The sequence below is a fragment of the Dunckerocampus dactyliophorus genome, chromosome 16, assembly GCF_027744805.1.
Source record: "Dunckerocampus dactyliophorus isolate RoL2022-P2 chromosome 16, RoL_Ddac_1.1, whole genome shotgun sequence".
Taxonomy (NCBI): Eukaryota; Metazoa; Chordata; class Actinopteri; order Syngnathiformes; family Syngnathidae; genus Dunckerocampus; species Dunckerocampus dactyliophorus.
Window position 1 is genome coordinate 20,818,285 of NC_072834.1, and position 27,923 is coordinate 20,846,207.

Genomic DNA, 27,923 nt, shown 5'->3' on the forward strand with positions numbered 1-27,923 from the left:
TTTGAAAGGCAAGCGAATGTCACAGCAATGGCGGACAAAAAACCCCACAAAAACGCTGTTTGATTTAAACACAGAATGTGTACTCACATTGATCCATGCTGCCGCCCGCCTTCCCCGCCTCCTGCAACACACACACACACACACACACACACACACACACACACACACACACACACACACACACACACACGTGAGATGTTATTGCAGAGGCAAACAGCTCCAATTTATGCCTTTCCCCTCCCCTCCCCTTGCCCGGCGCAAATGATGAGCCAGAAGGAAGACAACGACCACGTCTGCGGACGAGTCACTTCACTCGCTCTAATTGGAAAGAGACTCGCCAACGAGGCGGCCATGTTTGTTGGCATGTCAACCAGACGAGGCCTCGAGGCTAAATGGCGCTTGGATTCAATGAAACCCAAACAATTCAACAGCTAAACTCCGGAGAAATAAAGAAGGTTCTGCATGGCGTCTGATTGCTTTGCCAGGAGACAAGAAGACGAAGAGGAGAATCAATCAGCGGTTTGACGATTTCCACCAGCTAATCTATCTCCATTCACTGCTTACTCCCTCGTGTCCTTTACTCCAAACGTTGGGAGCTGTCTTGTCTAATTCGTCATCGCTCCAACAAGCTTCCTAACGACTTGAATGAAAAGACGCCAAAAGGGAAAACGTTGCCGAGTGTAAATATCTCTCAGTGACGCGCCGAGCCGACACCAGCATCGCCTTGACTGCAGAGAGCAGCGGCGTCCAAAGTGCGGCCCGCGGCACCTTCTAAAAATATCATTTCATTAAATAGAATTTCACTTTCAAGAAAACTAAAAACAAAAAAACAACAGCAGCAGTGGAAAAATCAGCAGTAGTTTTAAAGAATAAAGTCAAAATATTAAGTAAAAAAAGTTACTCTAACACGGAAAAAAAATCATAATTTTACGAGAATAACAGTGTGGTATGATGACGAACAAACATTTGAGTAAATATCAAATAAATAAATATATATATATATAACAGCAAAATAACAGCAAAATAACAGCAAAATAACAGCATATATAAACAGCAAAAGTGACCACTATAGACAGGTGGCCACTATAGACGGGTTGGCGGCCATTTTGAATTTGTGAGCGCACATATTAACATGTTCACAAAAATTAAAAATGTAGTGTTTAAAAATAATTTTAAAAATTAAATCAAAGAAGGTAATAAGATTATAAAAATATAAGTAGTGAAGAAATATTTTTAAAAATTCATTTCCATCTTTGATTTTTTTTTTTTTAAACACGATTTTAAAAGCAAGAAACACAAATTTTTGTGAACGAGCCTGAGGAATGGGATCGAACAGGATACGCGTGAAGCAGTCATGAATGGGCGTGTACGTAAACAATCGAGTGCGGAGGAGGTGCGAAAATCGTCGTAAACTAACAATACCATCGCTCCTTTCCTATTGAATGGGCTTCTAATCTCGAATTAGTGTGTGGGTTTTCTCCGGGTACTCCGGTTTCCTCCCACATTCCAAAAACATGCATGTTAGGTTAATTGGAGACTCTAAATTGTCCATAGGTATGAATGTGAGTGTGATTGGTTGTTTGTCTAAGTGTGCGCTGCGATTGGCTGGCGACCAGTCCAGGGTGTACCCCGCCTCTCGTCCGAAGTCAGCTGGGATAGGCTCCAGCATACCCCCACAACCCTAATGACCCTAATGAGTATAAGCGGCATAGAAAATGGATGGATAATAATAATAATAATAATAATAATAATAATAATAATAATAATAATAATAATAATACAATAACAATAATAAACAGCAAAAATGGCAGCAAAAAAAACAAAAAAAATGGAAAAAGCAGCTGTAATTTTCCCAGAATAATGTAAAAATATTAAGACAAAAAAGATCGTATTCTAACGAGAAAAAATATTAAATTAATATGAATATTAATATTAATATTAATATTAATATTAATATTAATATTAATATTAAATAGTACAAGAACAAACTCATATTATGATGAAGAGAAATGATGTCATTGTCATTTTAGGACCCTGGAGTTGAAATATTAAAGAACAAATGTGCTTTGAAAAAAAAAAGTAATATAAAAAAGTAATATTATGAGAAACAATATTATGAGAAACAAAACAAAGTTGTCATTTTTGGAAAATGAGGATGGGGTAAAAGTTGTAACATTATGGGAATAAAGTCCAAAAATTCCGAAAAGAAAATTTACAAGAAGAAAGTTGGAAAATTAAAAAAATATATATTTAAAAAACAACAGCAAAAATAGAGCAATAATAAAAAAAAAATAAAGTCTAAACAACAGGAAAAAAAGAAAAAAAGTAATCTTGTAATTTCAGTAGGATAGAGTTAAACATCAAAGAAAAGGTGCGGTTTAAAAAATATATATATATTATGAGAAACAAAACAAATAAAGCTGTCATTTTTGGAAAATGAGGTTGGGGAAAAAAGTTATAATATTATGGGAATAAAGTCCAAATATTATGAGAAGGAAATCTGCAAAGATTAATTAAGAAAAAACTTGAAATATTTCGAAAATTAACGAACACAGCAAAAATGGGGGAAGAAGAGCAAAGAGTGAAGTTGATATGAATAATGGGACTTTTCACCGATATGACAAAGCTGAGGTGATTTTTTATTCTTAAAACGTCTTAGCACAGCTGCTGTACGTGTTGCTTTGCAAAAAATCTTCCTTTGATGTTTCACTGTCTGGCCCTCACTGGGAAGCGTTTGGACACCCCTGATTGGTTAAATGTTTTGAATGATGTGCAAGCGTCACACTGTATGTGTTTATCAAAATCTATCACCTACCTCACCTGTTCGCTTTACCTTTGACAGAAGGGCCGCTGAAACGCTCGCTTTGCAAGTTTTGGGCCTTCAGCTTAATGGAGGAGAGCAGACAGGCTTCGCTACACATCTAAAACTGCAGCCAACTATCCGCCAGTCGGCTCCAGACGCGAGACTACTGAAAGTGTTTTTTCTTCAGTGAATAGACTGACCGAGCATGGCGGTCAAACGCAATGTTAGCACTTCAGCATCACGTAGCTATGCTAGTGTTGCTAATGTTTGTGTCCTCCTGTCCCGCTCCGTCATGCTACTACGATGTACGTGGCGTCTGGCATCTATTACGTTAGTTGCAGTGGATAAAGTACACAAGAGCACTTCTGGGAGACACACACATTAAGAATGGCAACCATTGTGTTGAAATAAGATTGCTGACCACCTCCTCAAATCAGAGGACAGCCACCTGTGTCGCCCCATGCCCAAAGTGAAAATTAAAAAGGGGCAAATGAAACGAGCAGGCAGGAGGTTGGATGTTCAGTAAAAAGCAGAACCGCAGCCATTTGTAGGCCGCAGTCTTGACAAGGGCAACGCTCGGCTGGCCTCAATTTCTCTCCAGATGAGCTCATCAACGGTCGCCCAACACTGGTTTAGCTGGGGTCGGCAGAGCCAAGCCTTGTGGGCTGATTTCATATCCTCATAAGCAATCACACCCTCCGCAAACATGGCAGCCGTTGTTTTGGTGGCTTTTTCTTTTCGCCACCAAGATTTACACAAACGCTCCACCTCAACTTGGCGGAGCGACGACAGCACACGTGCCAATCTGGTGCACGTTCGGATAAAAAGGCGAATGGAGTCCCATCCGTCTATTCCAGGGCTGTCCAAACATCTTTCCAGCGAGGGCCACAAACTGAATGGATGAAAGAATGCAAGGCCCACTTGCATCTTTTGGAAATGTGCTAAGAAGTTACTACGTTTCAAGAAAGAAATGCTCTCAGCTTTGTCATATAGGTGAAAAAGACTATTTTTAGTATCAACTTTTGCTCTTTTTTTCTTTCTTCTTAAATAACCCTGGTAAATGTTCTTCTTGTAATATTTTGAATTTATTCCCATAATATTTTCCTCATCCAAGTTTATTTAGTGTTAATAATAATAATATTAATAATTCAAAATAACATTATGACTTAAAAATTTTTTTTTTATTTATTTCCTTTTAGTTCAACTCTGGTACTCTGCTACTTTTTTTCATTATATTACAACTTTTCTCTCAATATTTGGACTTTATTCTGGTAAAATTACAGCTGTTTTTTTCCATTTCTGCTGTAGATTTTTTTCCCCAACTATTTCAACTTTCTTCTTGTCAATTTTCTTCTTATACTTCCTAATTTATCCCCAAAATATTTTGACTTTATTCTTGTGACATTCTAACTTTTAATTTTTAATTTTCCAAAGATTACAAGATTATTTGTTGTTTTGTTTCTTTCATGTAATATTAGGACTTTAAAAAAATGATGTCTTTTGTCCATAATATTTCAACTTGATGCTACTAAAATTGTATTTTAGTAGCATAAACTGTATTTTTCCTCATAATATTATGTTATTCTCATAAAATTAAGACATTTTCCCATGAGATTAAATTTTTTTTCTCTCAAAATGTTGACTTGTTTTTGAATTTTCTTGTTTTTGACGTTATTCTCGTACAATTATGATGATTAGATTAAAACTTTTTTCCCTCAATGTTTTGACTTTATTCTTGTAAAATTACTGCTGATTTTTTTTTTTTTTCCATTTTTGCTCTTTTTTTATGTTCTTTTTAAATTATACATTTAGAATGTGCAGCGGGCCAATAAAAAAAAAAAAAAAAAAACAGCTTTGGACATGGTGATCTATTCCTAGCGTCTTCCATCCTTAATAAATAACATCATCCTGTTTGGTCAGCTGTTAAACAACTGAAGAGTGAGACCTCCTGTCAGTTCATTATGCACATGCTGCTGGGCTAACCAATCAAGCACAGTAAACACTGCAGTAGATCAACACAAAGACTAAACAGAAAGTGCATGTGGAGGTTGAATCTTTCACCCCAAGTGTGTCCAGAGCATTTCAGGCTCTTGAAAAGACTTTGGTGGTGTATCTCACGGCACACACCTACAGTATTATTATCATCATATAACAATCCCACATATACAATATTGCCTCTTGCGGCGCTTTACAGTTTCTAGGATGGTCATCTGCATTACGCGTATCTTAGCAACCACCTGCCTCCTTTCTCCAGCTCGTATAGAAGGACATTCATTTTTATGTGTTAGCTCAGGAGTTCTAGTAGATTTACGACATTTTGACATCAATTCAGGGTTCAAGATCATCATTTCCAGTACACGGGAGTGAGGGAAATTGCCACTTGGATTGTTGAAATCTATATGATATATCTATCGCGCTACAGGGAAGGCAGATTTCACAGCAAAGGCGGTGATTTACGACACTCAAATGTCCTTAATTGCCAGTTGATCGCTGTTTCATAGGAAGAATGCTAATGTAAACATATCTACGAATATTCTGATCCATCCGTGTCATTCATTCATCTCACATCACTCAATCCATCGCACCTGCACTCTTCCGCTTGTCTTGCAAGACGTATCACCTTTCAAAGTCTCGTATTTTCTAGACTAGATAGGACAGCTCCAGTCGTCATCCTTGAAATTAGAATGGTCCTACCTGGTCACGAGCATGAAAATACTAGATACTGTAGGACTGAGACTAGAGCTGTTCCATATGGTTGTGAGCATGAAAACACTAGATAGGGTTGAGACTAGAGCTGTTCTATCTGGTCATGAGCATGAAAATACTACATAGGATTGATACAAAAGCTGTTCTATCTAATTTCGAGAATGAAAAACCTTGATAGGACTGAGACGAGAGTCCTATCTGGTCATGAGCATGAAAAGACTAAATAGGATTGAGACTAGAGCTGTCCTATCTGGCTGTGTGCATGAAAATACTAGCTACAACTGAGACTAGAGCTGTCCTATCTAGTCGTGAGCATGATTGAGCATGGATTGAAACAAAATATGTCCTCTCTGGTCAAGAACATGAAAAGTGAGACTAGAGCTGTCTTATGTAATCGTCAGCATGAAAAGACTATATAGGATTGAGGCTAGAGATGTCCTATCTGGTCAAGAACATGAAAATACAAAATAGGATTGATACAAGAGCTGTTCTATCTGGTCGTGAGCAAGAAATACTAGCTACAACTGAGACTAGAGCTGTCCTATCTAGTCGTGAGCATGATTGAGCATGGATTGAAACAAAATATGTCCTCTCTGGTCAAGAGCATGAAAATTATTAGATAGGATTGAGACTAGAGCTGTTCTAATTGTGAGGATGAAAATACTTGATAGGATTGAGACTAAAGCTGCCCTATCTGGCCGTGAGCATAAACATACTAGCTAAGACTGAGACCAGAGCTGTCTTATCTAATTGTGAGCATGAAAAGACTAAAGAGAATTGAGGCTAGAGATGTCCTATCTGGTAAGGAGCATGAAAATATTAGATAGGATTGAGACTAGAGCTGTTCTAATTGTGAGGATGAAAAGACTTGATAGGACTAAGACTAGAGCTGTCATATCAGGCCATGAGCATAAAAATACAAGATAGGACCGGGACTAGAACTGTCCTATCTGGTAGTGAGCATGAAAATACTAAATAGAATTGAGACAAGAGTTGCCCTATCTGCTTGTGAACATGAAAAGACTAAACGGGATTGAGACTAGAACGGTCCTACAAGTATCTGGTCAAGAACATAAAAATACCGGATAGGACTAATCCTATAGCTGTCCTATCTAGTCTTTGAACATGAACTGACTGCTCGGATGAGGGATTAAATGTCTTCTAGGACAACCTGAACCAGTTGCAATCTATTTAATGCCTTGAGAATAATGAAAAGAAGTTGAAGTGTTATTTGGTGGATTTCTTTTCATTACCGTAGATGACGGCCCCGCATCCAGGTCGCCTCTGCGACCGCTCTTGTGTCCTCCAGCCTGGTAGCAGCCCGACAAGGCGGCCAAGACCGCAACCCAAACAGCCAGGCTGCCCATCAGAGGCTCCCTGCCAGGGCAAACAAGAAGAAGAATTTCTTGATGAAAGATTTCATTCATTACATCAAGTAAGCAGGCAATCATGGGTCAGAGGCTGTGAAAAGCCATTTTCTATTACAACTTCTTTTTACTTCATTCATGATTTGGAGTGCATGAGAAAGCACATGGTCTTTTATGAGCAAGCATACAGCAGCAACCAGGCATGGGCCGGGTCGCGGTTTGAAGGTACACCACGGTTCGAAAAAGTCATGACTTCAAAACCACTCAAATTGTGCGTCATAGTGTTTGTACGATATGAGAAAAAGTGGAGGTCCAGCGCGGCCACTACGTGGAAGTAATTCGTCAAGTCGTGTGTTATTCCTCACAGTCGGAACTGGGCTTCCTTCCGTGTGTCGCCAAAGTCGTTAGCTGCCTCGTTAACATTGAGCAGCGCCGGTAAGCAAGCAACAACAAGCAACAACCCCCGAACAACGTCTCTGTTGCTAGCAACAATCACATGACCCGCAAACACAAGTTTGTGGAAAAGTGTGACCTGCCACTATGAAATAATAACATACATTACTAGTTTTATGGTATTATTATTATTATTATTTATGTTGTGACCTTCTTCAGCCTCACATGATTGCATTTATTTGCATTTTGCTTTGTTTTGGGTTTTTTTTACTAAGAAAATATTTTCTGTGTTGTGACTTGAGTTGCAGGATTAGCCACAGTAGACATTTTGCAAATCCCTGGGAGCAACTCTAAGCCCTTCATCTGGATACCATCCACAGTCGAATGGACAGACGGAGAGGACCGACCAAGACCTGGAAGCAGCCTTGCAGTGTGTGTGCCACCAGCACCCAACTTCCTGTTCCCGCTACCTGCCCTGGGTGGAGTATGCCCACAACACCCTGGTATGCTCTTCCACTGGTCTCTCACCGTTCCACATCGTCCACGGCTTCCAGCCACCTCTATTCCTATCCCAAGAGGCAGAATCGTCGGTGTTGTCGGTGGTCTCTCTGTTGCATCGCGAGACACTCGGGCAGCTCTGATACGCACGGCCAGACGGAACCAAAGTTGGCAGCCCGGCATTCCAAGACAGCTCCCGGCTACAAACCTGGCCAGAGGGTTTGGATGTCCTCACGGGACCTCTACCTGGCAGGAGAGTCTAGGACGCTGCCAGGTTCATTGGTCCATCTGAGGTGCAGCGAATGATCAACCCGGTGTCAGCCAAGCGGAGGCTTCCTCTGTCGTTCAAGAAGCATCCGGTATTCCACATGTCTCTCCTTAAGCCCTTGGTTGTTGGACGGCCATCCGGCATTCTCTGTTAAAGCCATTCTGGATGCCAGGAAGCGGGGCAGGGCCGTGCAGTACCTTGCGTGCAGTACGGCCCCGAGGAACGTTCTTGGGTCTCCCGCTCCATTATTCTCAATGCCTCCCTCATTTCGGACTTCGATCAGAAATTTCCGAACAAACCAGGTAATCCATCAGGGGGGCCCGGTTTATTGGGAGGGGGGGATTCTGTCACGCTCAGCAGTGACACTAGCTAGTTGCTGCAGCGGAACAGCTTGGTGGTTTCTCTGCTTATTTTGTTTCGCCTTCCCTTCTCAATTGTGTTTCTCTTTTTCAGGTGGACTTAATTGAGGGGAGGAGCGACCTGAACAGCCACAGGTGTTTCTGATCTGGACACTCCTTTTAGTCACTCCTGTGGCAGCAGGAAGGCGGCAGTTGAATACACCTGGTGACACGCACCACAAGAGATTCTCCTTCGGCTTCCAAAGAACGGCTATTGCTTATTGATTGTTATGCCTGGTGCGGTATACTGCGGCGCCTTCTTTTTGTGCCTTCCTGCCTGTTCGGTAGCTTCCTCCATTTGGACATTTTTAATTGACCTTCTGATCCCTTCTATTTTATTGTCCTTTTTTCGTGGTGCCTTTTTTGTTGCAACATTTGCACCATAGATTTCAGTTCAGCTCTTTTTTGCCTTTGTGTTCTGCTGAACCGCCATTAAAGACTATTTTACTTCACTCGCTCCTTTTTGGGATCCTACACACTCTGTGGCGTGACACTTTTGTATCCCACACATGGCCTGTAGGAGACTCGGAGGAAGCACGACAAGCCACAAGAGACAGTATTGGTTGAAGTAGTACTAATGACTTTTAAGATCCAATGGAAGAAGGAAGCCAGGAATCTCCAACATCTTTCAGCAGCAATCACCCCGGGGCAGATGAAGGCTCGTCCTGGTGAAATTAAACGGCAAATGAGATCTGCCAGTCACTGTCTTTTAATGGGACACACATACAGGTGCAGAGTGAGCGCTCCCTCTTCAAATTCATCAGTCAATCGGGCAAGCGGCAGCACCCGGCCAACACGCTTTCTTCAAAACATCAACAAACATATTGATTTTCTTCCCTACTTGTTTACTTCCTGCAGGGAGACATTTGGAAAGAAATATAGATATTACTAGACGAGCTGATGGACTCATCATGGACGGGAGAAAAAAGACGCCAGGGACGTGCCTTTAAGATGTATCGGTTTCTTTCTTGCTGCTCTTTTTCAGGTCCACCTCAAATATTCATTTTTACCACACTGCTTTATTTTATACACATACATGCACACACGCACACACACGTGCGCACAGGAGGAGCTCATTGCTCACTGCAGGTGTAGTCTTGTTCTGCCAGTAGTGAATGCTTTATAAATGAATTTTATTCAGATTTAATATGATTCAGTGCAGTTTTCAGCATGAATACTAATGACCAGTGTGACTTTAGTGCCAGGCAGTTTTGTTCATGTATTAAAATTTCACAGAAAACTTTCATTCATCTGAGCGCCAACACTGAGGAGCGTGGCTTCAGTACGTTATCTGCATGCTTATGGCCCATTTCAATGCACCCGTGGCGCAATTACAGTTACAGAGGACGCCCGCACACTCGCCACTCAGCATTTGCAGATTTTTGGTCCAAAACTATCTGTTTAAAAAAAAAGTTATCTGAAAATTTTCCATGGAAAACGCATCTCATTCAGCCGAAGTGGGTAATCCTTTATAAATACATGTAAACTGTACAGCATGCATGTACCACTGTTAAAAAAGCCAACAGTTCTTACATGCCTTTGTCTTTATGCTTCTCTGATAATGTGTTTTCGTCAAGCGTTGAGATTCCTCACTTTGTTTGGTGGTCCTTGAACACACCATAGTTGCCCTGAGCCGCAAAAGGCTAAACTTATGTAAAACTGCTACATCAGTGGTGTACAAAGTGCAGCCCAGGGGCCTTCCAGGGACCGCTCCTGTTTTTTTAACTAGACTACATCCTTAAAATATCATTTAACAAAAACACTAAAAAACAACAACAGTAGCAAAAATTGAAAAATCTGCAGTAATTTTATAAGGATGTAATGAAAATATTGAGAGAAAAAAGTTGCAATGTAATGAGAAAAAGTCGTAATTTTACGAAAATAATGTCCTAATTTTATGAGGAAAAAATAACATGTCAGGAGCATAAAGTTTCATCCATCAATTTTCTATGCCGTTTATCCTCATTAGGGTCGGGGGGGTATGCTGGAGCTTATCCCTGACTTCGGGCGAGAGACGTGGACTGGTCCAGGACCCCACCAGGACCCCACACCCAGGCCTGGTCACCAGCAGCCAATGGCAGGGCACATATAGACAAACAAGCATTCACGCTCACATTCATACCTATGGGCAATTTAGAGTCATCAATTAACCTAACGTGCATGTTTATAAAGTTGAAATATTTTTTTTAAAAGATGTTTTTTGTTGAGTCGAAATATTATAAAACAACGGACAAAGTTGTAACATTTGGAAAATTAGGTTGCAGAAAAAGTTATACTGTTATGACACTAGTCAAAATATTTTGGGAATAAAGTCAGAATTCTGAGAAGAAACTTGAAATAGAAGGACAATTTAAAAACAGCAGAAATGGAAATGACAGCTGGAATTTTACGAGAATAAACTTGTATTATTACGAGGAAAAATATTTTAGAAGCGTCGAGGTGAAATATTAAAGAAAAAAAATATATATATATATTTAAAAGTTATAATAACTACTGTCAACTAACAGTTAAGATTGTACGTTGTTTGTTTTTGGAAGCTTTTGCGCTTCTCCTCCCGCAGCGCTGCACACAAACAGGTGAACGTGTGCCACAACATGCACCCATGGTGGCGCTGTTAAACCACAAAGTTACAACGCAGCGTAAGGCAGATTGACTTGAAATTTCTCACACAGCTCTACAAAACACCCACTGTAACTTGAGGGTGCTTAACCCAAATTTGGTCCTCTCCATTAAGGAGATGTGTAAAATCTGTGTAAAATTTAGTTGGTGCATTTGGCTTTGCGATCATCTTTTTTCCTCCTAATGTCGAGTACATACTGTAACCTTGCATTACTCCTCACGAGGCTCCCTCCCTCTACTCCGTGTGTGTATGCTAGCAGCCCCGCCTCCCCACATAGAAAAGAAGGGACTGCATGACTGACAAGAGGTCTCTCTCAGTTGTTTAATTTAACGTTATTCTACAAAGTGACTCGGTGTTGAATCAATGCACTTCCTGCCTGTTTGGAGGCTAGAGATGAGGAAAAAAAGACACGCGTGCACACGGCAATATATGGAGGCCGGGCAAAATTGTCCACTTCATTTTCATTAATCGTGTGATTAATTAATTATTTTATTATTGCGAGACATTTTTTTTCCTGAACGAGAAATCTTTATATTTTAATCTCGCGAGGTCTTCTGACACCGCTACAATTAGCAAGTAATTAGCAAGTCATTTTGATAAAGGGCTGGCCCCAATATGATTTTTAATTAGTGGCATCAGGTATTCCTCCATGAGAGTGCTGCTTTTACCTTCCATCATTAATTAAATCTCTTAATCGGGTCCAATGGAGGAGAAGAATCTCTCCCAGCGAGCGTTTAAAATTCTGTCAACTTCCAGTCTACTCTCGAAGGGCCGGTGCGACGAGGCGGCTCCATTACGCCGATCGACAGTTCATAACCTTATCTCTACGGGCCACGGCGGCATCAATCCCGCCCGGGAAGCTCCCGTCCTTCCTGTTGTCGGGAAGATAAGCGGGAGCAGAACAGGCCGTCCCGAGGCCGACACACACCTGTCAGGTCTTTTGCTCTTTTCCGGCACATTCTCCCAAAGCGTGAGATGAAATTGAGGGAGGGGATATGAGATGACTGGATTGCTGTCACGGCAGAGTGATTGTGTTGCGTGTTAGTTGAAGACCTTCTGTGCGCCGCTTTGTTCTGTCAGGAAGGCAAACAAACGCGGCCTTCAGGACAAGAAAAGCTTCGAGTCCTCTCCAGCTGTCTAATTATTTATTTCTGACTCTGCCACTGTGAATTCAGGCTGTCCCACACAGCAGAGAAAGGACAGGGAGAGGTGGCAGCTTCCAATAAACACTCATCAATGTAAACACACCTACCCTTAATTTTAATAAGGCCAAATATAAAAATCAGTAGGATTCTTGCTGTAGCGCCAAAGTTGGGATTGGAAAGGAAGACATGAGGTGAGAGAATTTGTACTGCGCGGGTGAGCAAATCAAAGGCTCCTTTTTTTCTCCTGCCTGTGACATTAGCGGCCGGTCGTAAACTTCCCCTCAGCTCACTTGTAAACAAACATTCCCTTTCCGAGGAAGACATTTCACAAGCTAGTTGTACCAAACGCTCCGCGATGAGGGGAAAAAAACCCACAGAGCACAAACCTCATCAGTAGGGTTGGGCATCGTTTGGATTTGAACCATTCCAGTTCCGATTCCTCGTTTCGATTCCGGTTCCTAATGACTCTCCATTCCGATGCTTTTAAGAGGCAGGGTCATAAAAGCTTGCATTGGGAATCATTGCTAACATTGCTAACCAGTTCTTTTTGGATAAAATGTCATGAAGTGTTTAATGATGAACTTTTTATCAACTTTACTATGAATTTCTGGCAGGGTTCTTTTCAAGCAGTATAAAACAAAGCATTCAACTTCAATATAAATGTTATGAAGTTTCCGCTTACAGGAGTACACTTTCACAAAAGACGTTTACTATTGAAAAGTAGTATACTTTGTTTGCTGCCTCAGTGTTAGTGTAAGCTATTTTTTATGACTCCCTTATTTTGTTAACGCAAGTAAACATGAGCGCTCTTATTTTGAAGGCAGGAAGTGCGTTGTGTGAGTTGAGAAGGTCCCTTGACTGTTGCTAACGTACTGTGCAAATAAATGAACCCGCCTAGCCGTAGCCGTAGCTCCCGTCCTTTATTTACACCCAACTTCCACATCAGCTAGCATCCTGGAACCCTGGCTTATATTGGCATGACACACACCTCATTTATTCTTTGACTTCTCTGATTCGGATTGCGTAGAGGAAGTCCGACGTAGCACATCAAAAACGAGGTGCTGTGTTATTTCTACACCATGAATGTGTGAACATTATTCATGTTGCACCCTCAATTGCATGATATCATTGTGTTGCAAATGTGTCCACTCTTTTTAAGCCTAACTTTTCAACCGCTTCTTCTTCGCTGGTGCTCGCCAGCTTCGACCTTCATCGTCGGCTGCTCGGAGCGTGTACCACGGAGCGTGCACTGAAAACAGTGCGCCTTGCTGGGCCACGCCAGGTGGCTCTTCCCGCTCTATACTCTGGTTCTCCCGACCTCCATCGTGGCACAGAGGCCGCTTGGAGCATGTGTCCGAATGTAGTGCACCTTGCTGGGCCACAGCAGGTGACTCCTCCTGCTCTATACTCTGGTTGTCCTGATAGTAGTGATGTGGTAGTAGTAATGCCATGATATTTGATTAGGACAAATTAACAGGTACAGTTGGTCCAATCCTAATTTGTTCCAGTTCCAGGTGCGCGCAAACTACACTTAAATCTAAATTTTCAAAGTAGATATTTTAAAAATTATCAGTTATCGGTACCCTATTGGTATTGAGAACCAGAAAGTTATCAGTATTGGTTTGAAAAAAATATATCATGCATCTGTAAAATAAATTATTTTTTTTGAAAATTTTAATAAAAATAATTCTTCATAAATAATAATAATAATAATAATAATAATAATAATAATAATAATAATACATTGGGAAAAAAAAATGTCTGCCTGAAATGTTAGCTCATACAGGAAAGCACATATGCGAGGGGAAGGGTCATCTTCTCTTGTGAGGGACAGAGACGATGAAGGTCGGACTCGCATGCCAAGACACCCGAGGCTATTTGAATCAGGGGATAAGCATGTGGAGGACTTGTTTTGGCGACAAGAGGCCTCAAATCATAGCAAGTCAGTGTGTCATGAATGTGCAGCTTAGCAGAAATACTGTACGTATGTATGTTAGTGCAGGACTATAAGTCATATTAAAATGTTATCAGCGCAAACACGAAGCATATTTTCCAGAGTGACGACAATCAAAGCTGGCTGACATTTGAAGAAAGACAAATATTCCACCTGTGAGCTCGGCTACTGCTACCATCGTGTGTATGAATTCAAAAGCAGTGGCGTTCTCGCTCCACATGGCTTCAAAAATGAAATGTTAACAAAAAGTAAGACAACGGAGGTCTAATTTGGCTGCAGGGAGGCGACCTTTCAGACAACCCCGGCTGTAAAAAGGCGAGCTTTTGCTGTGAGACGCCATCGTTGCTCAAGTGGGACGAGGCCGCAAAGGTCATTTGTGGAAGTTCAACATTAGTGAGCGGAATTTCAAGTGGATGTAAAAGCAACGGGTGTGAAGAGACAAGAAGAATTATTTTTGCTGTTCCTCACGTTGGAGATCGGCTTCTCTGTGGGCAGCATGACTTTTCATTCCAACTGGAATCTCACCAGGATGCGAGCAAGCAGCGAAAGATGAGAGCCGCATAGCGTGACTCGCCGTCTGAGATGCAGCGTTATTGTTGCTCATGCTCGCACGCCTCCTTTTATTGCCCTTTTCTTGCAAAGCACACAAATCAACACCAGGAAGCCTGAAAGCGGAAAGGAAAGAAGGAAAGAAACGGAGGAAGTGGTTCTGGTCGCCCCCGGGGGATTTTGCTCCAGATGAGGAGAGATTATCTTGGAAACATTGTTATCCATAAAGGTATATGAGGGAGCACTATTTGGCAGATTGGAGCGTCTTCTATCCGGTATATGAGAGACCAATATTTGGCAGCTTGGTATATGAGGGAGCACTATTTGACAGCTTGGTATATGAGAGAGCACTATTTGGCAACTTGGACTATCTTTTATCTGATATATGAAGGAGCACTTTTTAGCAGTTTGGACCATCATCTATCCGGTATATGAAGGAGCACTATTTGGCAGCTTGGACCCTCATGTATCCGGTATATGAAGGTGCACTATTTAGCAGCTTGGACCATCATGTATCCGGTATATGAAGGAGCATTATTTGGCAGTTTGGTATATGAGGGAACACTATTTGGCAGCTTGGACCCTCATGTATCTGGTATATGAAGGAGCACTATTTGGCAGCTTGGATCATCATCTATCTGGTATATGAAGGAGCATTATTTGGCAGTTTGGTATATGAGGGAGCACTATTTGGCAACTTGGACCATCTTCTATCTGATATATGAAGGAGCACTATTTGGCAGCTTGGACCATCATGTATCTTGTATATGAAGGAGCACTATTTGGCAGCTTGGACCATCATCTATCCGGTATATGAAGGAGCACTATTTGGCAGCTTGGACCCTCATGTATCCGGTATATGAAGGAGCACTATTTGGCAGCTTGGACCATCATCTATCCGGTATATGAAGGAGCACTATTTGGCAACTTGGACCGTCTTCTATCTGATATATGAAGGAGCACTATTTGGCAGCTTGGACCATCATCTATCTGGTATATGAAGGAGCACTATTTGGCAGCTTGGACCATCATCTATCCGGTATATGAAGGAGCACTATTTGGCACTATTCTGTCCAGTTGTGAATTAGGGTCTTCATGGTGTCGTGTGTGCGCTGGCATCTTCGCAGCACATTTTTGCTTCCAAGGCGGCCTGAAGGTGCGTAAATAAAAGATGAGATCTACAAGAAGAAAGAGCCGCCATCATCTCACATTCCTGCAGCAGCAGCTGCGCCGTCATCCTTCATCAAGATCAACATGTTGGACCACGTGGGAGCACCACTTAGGTGGGCTACATGCCAGTGATGTATGACCCCGGGGGAGGCGGGGCATGGGGAAAAAAACATGAATAATAGCATCAAATAAATATGAATATTTGTCAATTGAGCTGTCTTTTGTATGACTCCAACTGTTTTTTATGGGTGTGAGCTGCAAGGTGCTTGTCGCTGCTGTCCTTCCATAGAGAGGAAAGGCGAGAGCAGCTGTTTAGCAACAAGTCAAACGCATGAAAGATATTTTCATGCTCTGCTGAATGAATGAATGACTTTGACCGCCGAGATGGAAGATTGCATATCCAAGCTCACCAGAAGGTGATCAGACTTTGGCAACAAACTTTTCCTGGAGAAGGATAGGGTGCATGTACTTCATATAGATAGGAACACACGTTTTTCAGTTCAGAAAATAAATTAATAAACGGGACTAAGAAGCACTTGTTCACAGTTTTTTTAACCAAACTGAATTATTCTCTTAAGACTCCAAAGGAGTTGGTGCCTCACCAGTACGTCACTGCTAGTCTGGCTGGGAAAAACTGCAGTAGCCTTGCAGAAAACACAGCCTGCGTACAGCGTCTGTGTTGTTTGGAGGGTTTTACTGCCTCAAACAACAGAGAACGAAGAGGGAGAGATGACAGAGACAGGAAGTCAGACAGATGCACAGTAAGAAAATAAATCCAAAATATTACTATAAGGCAGGGGTGTCCAAAGTGCGGCCCTGGGGGGGGGACCACTGTTTTTCTACTGGCCAGCAGCACATTCTAAAAATATCATTTAACCCCCAAAAAAGTGAAAAAGCAGTAGTAATTTTACTACAATAAAATATTAAATAACATCATTTTAGTAGCATCCATCCATTTTCTGTGCCACTTAGGGTATGCTGGAGCCTATCCCAGCTGACTTTGTGCGAGAGGCGGGGTACACCCACCCTGGACTTATGACAAACAACCAATCACACTCACATTCAAACCTATGGACAATTTAGAGTCTCCAATTAACCTAACATGCGTATTTTTGGAATGTGGGAGGAAACCGGAGTACCCGGAGAAAACCCACGGGGAGAACATGCAAACTTCACACAGAGATACCCAAAGTAGATCTCCTACTTTGGGTGGCCAACATGCTAACCACTAGGCCACCGTGCGTCCAGCATTTTAGTCGCACAAAGATGAAATTGTAATATTATGAAAAACAAATAAAACGATTAATTAATTAATTGGATTAATTGGAAAATGATGTTGCGGTTTGGGGCCGCACGGCGGCCTAGCGGTCAGCATGTTGGCCACACAGTCAAGAGAATTACGAGAACCATTACGAGAATAACATTTGCAAGAAAATGTTGAAATAGTTGGGGGGGGGGGGGACAGCAGAAATGAAACCAGCTGTAATTTTACGAGAATAAAGTAGAAATATTAAGAAAAGAAATTCATACTCTAATTTTAGCAGCACACAGTTAAAATGTTAAAGAAAAAAAATGTTTTGGAAAAAAAAGTCAATATTTTGAGCACCAAACAAAAGAAAATAAAGTTGTCATTTTTGGAAAATTAGGTTGTGGAAAAAAATATAATATTATGGGAATAAAGTCAAAATATTATTGGAGTGAAGTCAAAATGTTATTTAAATGTTATTTAGGAAGGCAATTGATATATTTGAACATTTTGTAAACAAAAATGTGAAAAAAAGAGCAAAAAGTGCCCTAAAATGGTTTAAATCTTACTTATCAAACAGGTCCTTCTCCGTCAACCTTCAGAGAAAACCCCTTTATCATGCGGTGTACCTCAAGGCCCAACCCCGGGCCCCGTCCTTTTCTCTCTCTATTTGCTGCCTCTGGGATCCGTTTCAAAAATAAAATGAATTCCCATTCCATTTGTTTGCAGACGATGTACAACAATTACAGTGTACTTGCCATTCAATTCCGAAAGTGCCAAATGTAAACTACTTAAATGTCTACAAGGCGTAAAAGACGGGATGTCCATAAACATCCTCAATCTTAAAGATCGTCGTGTTTGGTGACCCCGACCTTCTCTCTGGTCTTAAAAGTGTCATTGGCCCACTTAGTTCCCACACTGTAAAAAGCCTTGGCATTTTTATCGCTAGTTCAAGAAATACATTTCTAAGCATATAAGTTCAGTGGTAAAAAGTGCCCTTTTGCAGCTCAGACTCTTAGGGAAGCTTAAGTCAGACCTGCCACCGGTCCAGATGGAAACCGTGGTACATTCTTTGATCACAGCTGGCCTTGACTATTGCAACTCCCGATACTTTGGCCTGGAACAGTCCTCCACTCGCTGACAACAGGCGGTCCCAAATGCGGCCGCTCCCCTGCTCTCAGGCTCTCAGTGGCACAAACACATCACTCCTGTACTCGCTTCTCTCCACTGGCTGCCTGTTATTTTTAGAATTCTATTATTTGTTTTTAAACCTCTTCACGGGCTGACGCCACTTTATTTGTCAGAACTGCTTGCTCCGCGCGCCCCAGTCAGAGCTCTGAGGCCCAGTGGTCGGCGTCTACGAGGGTGTCCCAGGTCTAAGCTGACCAGAGGGGACAGAGCATTGGCAGTAGCAGGCCCCTAACTCTGGACCTGAGAACTCCTACTTCCGTCGGGAGTTCCAAATCAATGCTAAAAACACACTTGTTTGCACTCGCTTTCAATGCAAGCTGAACTCAATATTTTTAGTTTTTTATTTTTACTTTTTATTGTATTTGTTTTTGAGCTATTTTATCGTTTGTCTTTATTTTAGCCACTTAGGTTTTAATGTTTATTTATTATAATATTGTACTTCAAACTTTCTTCTCTCACCTTTCTCTCCTTCCTTGTTTCACTCCCAGACATTATTTTACGAGGCACTGGCAGCAGAGTTTCACTCCGCTCTGCCACAACAGCCAGGCAACACGCCGCAGCTACGTGGCCCCTGCTCCAAAAGTGTGTCCGACCACATTGCACCTTGTTGGGCCACGCCAGATGGCTCCACCCGCTCGATATCCTGGTTCTACCGACCTCCGAGGCGGCACACCGGGGCCCTCGGAGAGTGTGTCCGACCACAGTGCACCTTGCTGGGCCACGTTCCATGTTCAAGCTCATTCAACAAGACGGCAAAGACAGACTTTTCTGGTGATTATGACTAAGATTATGTTTAATCTTTGCGTGTAACATCTTTTTGTGTACTAAACATCCCCCGACACCACGTGGACGGTGCGACTTATCGATGGACAAATCTGTTTCTCTTTAAATTTAGTGGGCGCGCTTTAAATACCGGTGCATTCTATAGTCCGGAATTTACGGTACCTTGTTTTTATTACCCAGACTGTTTTCGTAAGTGATTCCAAAACCGCCTGGCAAGTTGAGTTCATTTGTGCGCGCATGAATTATTCAGCTCCTTGTTGTATTACGTCGCACAAACTGTGTCGCTCTTTGATCAAGCGGCACACAGCAGCGCACACACACTCACACACACACACACACACACACACACAAAGTGCTGCTACCGGTTACAAAATGAACAAGCGACAAACGACTTAGCGAGGAGGGAACGGTGTCAGCCTTGGTGTTGGCTGACTGGCGTGCCGCTCGCAAACGGTTACACGTTTTAAAACATCGCCTGGAGAAATGTCGCGTTAGAAATGAGGCGTAGGAAACTCAAGACACCAAAATGAAACGTAACGACCTCAAACGCACACCAAACCTTTAGCACCAAATGATATACCTACTACTACTTCCTGTGCGCCAGGATTTTTAGCTATTTACTGACATGAGGGGAAAGTTGAATGCCAACACCCTCGCAACGTCAGTACAGTGGATCGATGTTGCTCTCCTGCCAGCAGTGCAAATAGTATACTTTACTTTCATTATTATATTTATTTATTTTATGAATAAATACATCTTAATTTTTTTGTAATCATTATTATTTGTATTTAATTATAACAAAAATAAAACTCTTACCAAAAAATAAAAAACATTTCAATTTGACAATTTGCTTTTAGAAAAAAAACAGTTCTTTCGAAAGAACAAAAACAAAAGAAAGTGTAATTGTTACAAGACAAAAAAGTCATTTTTACAAGAAAACTATTCAGCTCTCAAAAGAATGACATTTTGGCTAACACACACCTTTTTTGTCAGTTTTGCACAAATTAAATTGGAATTTTTGGTTAAAAAAAAATAGACCTACTTTTAGAAAAATAAAGAAAATTGTTCAAGAAAAAAATGGTTGAGACGAGTCATGTTACAAGAAAAAAGTTTACATTAAAAAAATCATACTTTTACAAGAATGAAGACATTTTTGGGAGAGACAAAAAAAAGTCTTGATTTTACGAGAAAAAAGTTACATGAAAAAAGTAGTCGTTTTACAACAACAACGTTAAAAATCTGACTAGATGTTTTTTTTATTGTTACAAGTCAAAAGGTAAGAAAATAATTTCAATTTTAGAAGAATACTTTTTTTTAACATATGCCTTTTCCCCCCAGTTCAAATGATTTTTTTGTTGTTAAAAAAACGAGCGCTACTTTCAGAAGACTAAAAACATTTTTTTCAAGAACATTAAGTGGTTATTTTGGAAAAATAGTACTAAAAAATAGCCATACATTTTCAAAGGCAATTTTTTTTTAGGCAAGTTACAAGAAAATATATTTAAATTTAACAAGACAATAATCATACTTTGCAAGAATAACTACAATTTCGGGAGAGGAAAAAAAAGTCTTGATTTTATGAGCACAAAGTTCCAAATTTGATGAGATGTGTTTGTTTTTTTTTATTTGTATGCGGCAAAAAGTAATTTTTATAAGAAAATAATGTAATTTTCAAAAAAATAACATTTTGTTTAACATATACTTTTTTCCAGTTTTACAAAAATGAAATTGGAAATTTTCTTTTTAAAAAATTGTCCTGTTTTCAGAAGAATTTTTTTAAAGTAAAAAATATAGAATATTACGTGCATATATTTTTTTTAAATGGTAGTAAAAAATTAACCATAAATCTTCATGTTCATTATTTGTTTTTGGGGACAAGTCATGTTACAAGAAAAAATATTTAAATTTGTCAAGAAAATAATACTTTTTTAAGAAAAAAAATCACAACATTATACATGGATATCTTCAAAAAATTTTAGTAAAAAAGTAATTTTTTTCACATGATGGTTTTTTTTTCCAGTTTCACAAAAACAAAATCAGAATTTTTCATTTTAAAAAAAACAAAACAAAAAATAATGTACTTTTAGAACGATAACTACATTTTTTCAAGCAAAAAAAAATGTAACTGGTAAAATTGTAAAATGTAAAATTATGTCGATATTTTGCAAAAAACAGTAGTAAAAAATTTGTCATAAATCTTTAAATTCAATATTTACTTTTTTTTTAGACAAGAAAATATACTTAAATGAATATATAAAATGTATATATAATAACATATTTCATTTTAAAGAAAATAATCGTACTTTTTAAAGAAAAAAATCATAACATCACGTGGATATCTTGGGAAAAAAACGCTGGTAAAAAAAATGTTTAAAAAAATGAACATCACACAGAAATGACATCCGCATTTTAGTTTAGAAAACCCTAAAAACATAGTGCCACTTTTAGAAGAATAAGTAAAAAAATGTAACATTACGTGGATATTTAGGAAAAAATCGTCATATTAAATCAAATATGGCCATAAATCTTCATAAACCATCGAAAGGGACTGTTTGCGGGAGTAATTGCATGTGAAAGCATTACTCTCATTCTGCCACATCTCTGCTCATGTGCTCATAAACATACGCATTGTTGGAACACTCCTTTCTCCAAAAAGGAACTGCAGAGTTGAGCCAGCAGTGGCAGTACCGGGTTCGACAGAGCAGTCAAAAAGTCTGCTCTTTTGTAAAAGTATGTTTATGCAAGACACGGACATGGCCGGCATGGCCCTACCGTCCTAATAAATTGCACATCTAAACAATACATTGGTCCTTTGTCTTGAAGGTTCATGCATTTCTTCCTGAGAATTGAAGGAAACTGAATGGATGAATTCTTGCATTCTTACAACCTGCTAACCTGTTAGCCTTAGCAGAAGTTTACGGATCCCCTGATGGGCATTTCACACAATTACACAAAGTTTGCGGGAAGTTGGACTCAGCGGGAGAGTGCCGGGAGCGCTTCAACACAGCAATACTTCCGCGTGCCTGCGTGCCATTTAACATTCATGCATTTTATTCACCCGGAAAAATAAGACAAATGCTACCCAATCTGGACAAAAAGGAAAGCGTTGATGTTTTGTAAAGCAACACACGTAGACATGCTAAGACGTGATACATATTGCAAGCTTTTCATGCAGGTGAAAAAGCCTACGATGAACATCAACTTCACTCTTTTTCCCCCCATTTTTGCTGTTTTTCTGATTTTTTTAATTTTCCAAATATTTCAATGTTCTTCTTAAATAAAAACCTAACAATGTCTTTTGTCTTGAATACACTCCTGATCAAAATCTTAAGACCAGTTGAAAAATTGCTAGAATTTGCATTTTGCACATTTGGATCTTAATGAGGTTTCCTGCAAAAACATGAAGGGGGAGTGAGACAAAAAGCACTTTGAAAAAGTTATTTATTGAAAACAACAATTAAACTGAAATAGGCTATTTATCAGCTGATCAAAAGTTTAAGACCATCGCACAAAAAATAACAAAAAATTCTCCAAACCAGAACAAAAAATGTTCTTAGTAATGAGAAGCTCCACCGTTCTTGTTAATCACTTCAAAAATGGGTTTGGGCATGCTTGATGCGAGTGTTTCCAGCAGGCTAGTGGGAACATTGCTCCAAGTGGTGAAGATGGCTTCACCAAGGGCATCAACTGTCTGGAAACGGATGGCCCTTGCCATCCATCCCCAAATGTTGTCTATGGGATTTAAATGAGGGGAACATGCAGGATGGTCCAAAAGAGTGATGTTCTTCTCCCTGAAGAAGTCCTTGGTCAAGCGAGCATTGTGAACTGCAGCGTTGTCCTGTTGAAGAACCCAGCTGTTACCACACAGACGAGGGCCCTCATCATGAGGGATGCCCGCTGCAACATCCGCACATAAGCAGCCGCCGTTTGACGACCCCACACCACCTGAAGCTCCGGTGTTCCACTGAATGAAAAAGCACCCCAGATCATAATGGACCCCCTCCACTGTGCTGGTAGAAAACATCTCAGGTAGGATCTCCTTGTCCTGCCAGTAACGTTGGAAGCCATCTGGACCGTCAAGGTTACATTTTTTCTCATCAGAGAATAAAACTTTTTTCCACCTTTCAATGTCCCATGTTTGATGCTCCCTGGCAAAGTCTAAACGGGCACTTTTGTGGCGTTGAAGGAGACGAGGTCTTTGAGATGCCGTGTGATGGTTATTGCGCTGCAGTCGGCACCAGTAAGGGCCTTAATGTGGGTGGAAGACCGCCCTGTGTCTTGATGGACAGCCAATCGGATCCTCCGGCTCAGCGCAGGTGTGATTTTTTTGGGTCTACCACTTGACGTTTTTGTTCCATAATGCTCAGGATCTTTCAAAAAATGTAGAATGACTGATTTACTGCGCCCAACCTCAGCAGCAATGGCACGCTACGAGAGGCTTTGCTTATGCAGTTCCACAATCCCACCACGTTGACATGACAGCATGACAGTGTGAATGCCTGACAGAAAATGAACGTTTTGAGCAGATTTAGGTTTTTATAGCCTGTGGTCTTAAACTTTTGATCAGCTGATAAACAGCCTATTTCAGTTGAATTGTTGTTTTCAATAAATGACTTTTTCAAAATGTTTTTGTCTCACTCCCCCTTCTTGTTTTTGCATATTGTAGCTTTACTTAAAACCTCATTAAGATCCAAATGTGCAAAATGCAAATTCTAGCAATTTTTCAACTGGTCTTAAGATTTTGATCAAGAGTGTATTTCAACTTTACTGATGTTATTTTTCTAAAGAATACTACGACGTAATTCTTTTTTGCTGTGTTTCTTTTTTGAATTATCCACATATTTCCACTTTCTTAAATAATCTTTGCAAATGTTCCCGTAATATTATAACTTTATCCCCATAATATTATAACTTCTACCACATCCTCATTTTCCAAAAATGACAACTTAATTTTTTATAAATTTAACTTTAAAATTATTGTAAAATTGTGACTTTTTTCTCATTAGAATATTACTTTTTTTCTCTTAATATTTTGACTTTATGCTGGCAAAATTACAATTGTTTCTTTTTACATTTCTGCTGTTTTTTTTCCAGCTACTTCAACTTTCTTCTTGTCAATTTTCTTCTCATAATTATGACCATAACTTCTTCCGCAACCAAATTTTCCAAAAATTACAGCTTTGTTTGTTGCTTTCTTTCTCATATTACAATTTAAAAAAAAAAGAATAAGGTCTTTTGACTTCAATATTTCAACTTTATGCTACAAAAATGATGTTATTTTCCATCGTAATATTGTGACGTAAGTCTTATGACTTTTTCTCATTCAATTCAACTTTTTTTTCTTGATATTTTGACTTTATTCTTGAGACATTACTGCTCATTTTTCCATTTTTACAGCTGTAGGGTTTTTTTTTAAGTTTTCTTGTTTAATAATGATATTTTTAGAATGTGCTGCGAGCCATAAATGATCATCGGGCCGCACTTTGGCCACCCCTGCACTAAAACATAGTGGGTTCTTTCATGGTCCACATCACCTGTGCACACCTCAGCCACAGAGGTCCCATTTTGGTGATTTTTTTCCCCCTTTTACTCAGAAACATTCAGAATAAACATAAGCAAAAAGGCTATTTGGAGTTCCAGGGTTTTCATGGGGTCTGGTATTGTGTAGGACGCATTACGGTATGCCCAGCATCACACTATTCCAGCTGCACAACCAGCCACAGCAGACCTGCACCGGGCTCTCTGCAGCCTCAAAGCCCCGACGCGGCAAAAATAAAACCTTGCGCTCGGTTGGAAAGGACTCACATACACAAACACGGAACGCGCCTTTCACCGTTTCCACGACCAGATCGCCTGCGGTGTGGGAAAACCCGCACACAGGTGACGTTAACCTGCCGCCTTCAGCACAAGGGGGTCACTATATTAGGTACACCTGCACAATCTCAAACGCAGATAATGCTCCATTTTTAAACGTGGTGTCGATGCTCGGTATGAACTGAACAATATGTTTATTATTGTGCTTTGTGCACCGCATCATAATATTGACAGCCTTTTTTTTTTTTTTCTTTACCAGACGTGCAGGAAAATAAGGTGGGCAAATGATTAGGAACAGCAGCCAGTGTGATGCAGTGCCGTTACTGTTGGTAAAAAACGTCAACATGGTGCCATGGCCTTGATTTACGCAGATGTCGGACATGCATTTTCTATGCTAGTATTACATTTGTTTAGCTTTCAAAATGTGTCATTCCACTTTTTAAGCTTCCCTATTAGGGTGCAAACCATCAGCCTGGCAAATGACGGCGAAATATCCATACCCAGATATTGCCTTCATTTATACGCTATGCCCAACATGCATTTTGGGACACATTTTCAGTACGCTTAGCTTATTTTACTTGCCTTTTAACGCAGGGCATATTGACAACATTGTCTACATTTTTCTTCAATGCCTTACACATCAATTCTCAAAATCCCATCATATCACATGCAAGTGACACCACTACTGCAGAATATGAATGAGTGGATCCATCCATCCATTTTCTACAGCGCCTGTCCTCAATAAGGTGACGGGTGGGCTGGAGCCTATCCCAGCTGGATTTTGGTGAAAGGTGGGGCACACCCCGATAGCCTGTCAATCACAGCACATACAAACAAGCATTCACACCATACGGATCCTTTACACCGGGGGTGTCCAAAGGTTTTCCCAGCGAGGGCCACATAGTGAAAAATGCCACTTGGATATTTTGTAAGGATATGCTCAGACGTTATATATATTCCGAGAAAAAAAGTGCATCTCATCTTTGTCATATTGGTGAAACAGCCTATTATTAATATCAGCTTCACTCTACTCATTTTTTTCACATATTTTTGGAGTTCGTTTTTTTATTTTGAAAATATTTCAACTTTTTTCTTAAATAATCTCGGTCATTTTTCTTCTCATAATATTTTGACTTTTTCCCATCCTCATTTTCCAAAAATGACAACTTCATTTTGTTTGATTTGGTTCTCATAATATTACAACTTTAATAACATTTTTTCTTTAATATTTCAGCTCTGTGCTGCTAAAATGAAATCTTCAAATCTTCATAATATTACAATTTATCCTCGTAAAGTTGTGGCTTTTTCTCGTTAGAATGTGACTTTTTCTGTAAATATTTAGACTTTATTTTTGTAAATTTACCCTTTTTTGTTTGATTTGTTGTTGTTTTTTCATTTCTGCTGGGGCGGAGGGCAGTTCCCTGCCATTTCAACTTTCTTCTTGTGAATTTTCTTCTGGTAATCATGACTTTAGTCCCATTCAATTTGGACTTTAGTCTTTTAATATTATAACTGCAACCTCATTTTCCCAAATATTCCAACTTAGTTTTGTTTTTCATATTACAACTTTTTAAAAACTAAGATTTTTTCCTTTGATATTTCAACAGTATGCTACCAAAATTTGGTTATTTTCCCCGATAATATTCCATAAAATTGCAATTTTTTTCCTCTTAATATTTGGACTTTATTCTTGTAAAATTATAATTGTTTTTTGTTTTTTACATTTCTGCTTGGCAGGGGGGGTAGCTAGTTCAACTTTGCTCTTGTAAATGTTCTTCTTGTAATTCTGACTATATTTTGACTTTATTCTCATAACATTAGAACCACAACCTAATTTTCCAAAAATTTAAACTTTGTTGCTTTGCTTTTCATGATATTACAACTTTTCAAAAATGACGTCTTTCTGTAATATTTCAACTCTAAGCTACGAAAATGACTATCCTTTCTATTTCTGTTTTATTCTCATGAAGTTGTGACTTTTTCTCCTTAGATGACAACTTTTTTTATCTTAATATTTTGACTTTATTCTTGTAAAAATGACTGCAAATTTCTAAATTTTTGCTGTTGTTGGCTTTTGTGTGAGTGTGTTTGGAATGCACTGCAGGCCGCACTTTGGACACCCCTGATTTAGCATCTACAGTGAACATAAGATTCATGTTTTGGGGATGTGGGAGGCAAAAACCCACACAAGCACGGTAGAAGATGCAAACTCCACACACACACACGAGGATTTGAACCCAGATCTCCAGGCTGTGAGGCAGACCACCACACACCACAGTTCTGCGCTGAGTGGATCCAAATAAAAAGCGAGCAGTGCGCGACACGCTTTCAGCACCGCGGAGAGCTCCCCGCAGACATAACGTAGCGTCTCAGCGTTCAAGACTCCAATCTTCTCACCTCTGCTGCAAGCTACCGGAGCTCCATCATCTCCATCAATCACAAAGCAGGCGAGCTGACAACGCGGCGTCCAATCAAAGAAGCACAATTGCGCCGCTCAACGAAAACACACACTGGCGCAGACTGGCGCTGACATCGCTTGTCAATGTTACACACACCGTAACGCAACAGACACACGCACACACACAAACTTGTGTCATCTTACCTGTGTGACTCCGAGGCGAACAAGAAGAGAAAAAACAAATATGCGTAAAAGTCCAAAGTGTGCAAAGACTAGCAGCACTATGATCACAAACTCTCATCCTCCAGGTCGTCCCTGATGCTCTCCTCTTCTCCTCTCCTCCTCTTCTCCTCTCCTCCCAGCCTCCGCCGCCCTATTTAAGCGTGCTGGCCTGGTGACGTCAACAGCCACGTGACAAGACAAACGCGCGGAAGACAGGACTTTTTTTTAAAAATCATTCTTTTCTATGTGCTTCCTATTTGCATTTATTGCATGCTGGAGGTGTTTATGATGTTCAAGTTTTTATTTTGTTCACATGAACAAAAGTTGCATGGTCGCAGACGACCACAATGTACCACACAGGGCATCCCCCAAGTGTCTTCATAAATGAAGGTAATAAA

At 40.1% G+C, this 27,923-nt stretch overlaps 1 protein-coding gene across 1 annotated transcript in view; it reads right to left on the reverse strand.

Annotated features, from left to right (window-relative positions):
- Positions 1 to 27,648, reverse strand: part of fstl4 (follistatin-like 4) — a 176,199-nt gene extending 148,551 nt beyond the window's left edge. Inside the window, exons 1-3 of the mRNA XM_054754113.1 lie at positions 27,508 to 27,648; positions 6,763 to 6,886; positions 88 to 121 (exon numbers count right to left, since the gene is read on the reverse strand). Coding sequence (XP_054610088.1) covers positions 88 to 121; positions 6,763 to 6,876 — 148 coding nt within the window. The 5' untranslated portion in view covers positions 6,877 to 6,886; positions 27,508 to 27,648. The remainder of the gene's footprint in view (positions 1 to 87; positions 122 to 6,762; positions 6,887 to 27,507) is intronic.
- Positions 27,649 to 27,923: the final 275 nt, after the last annotated feature.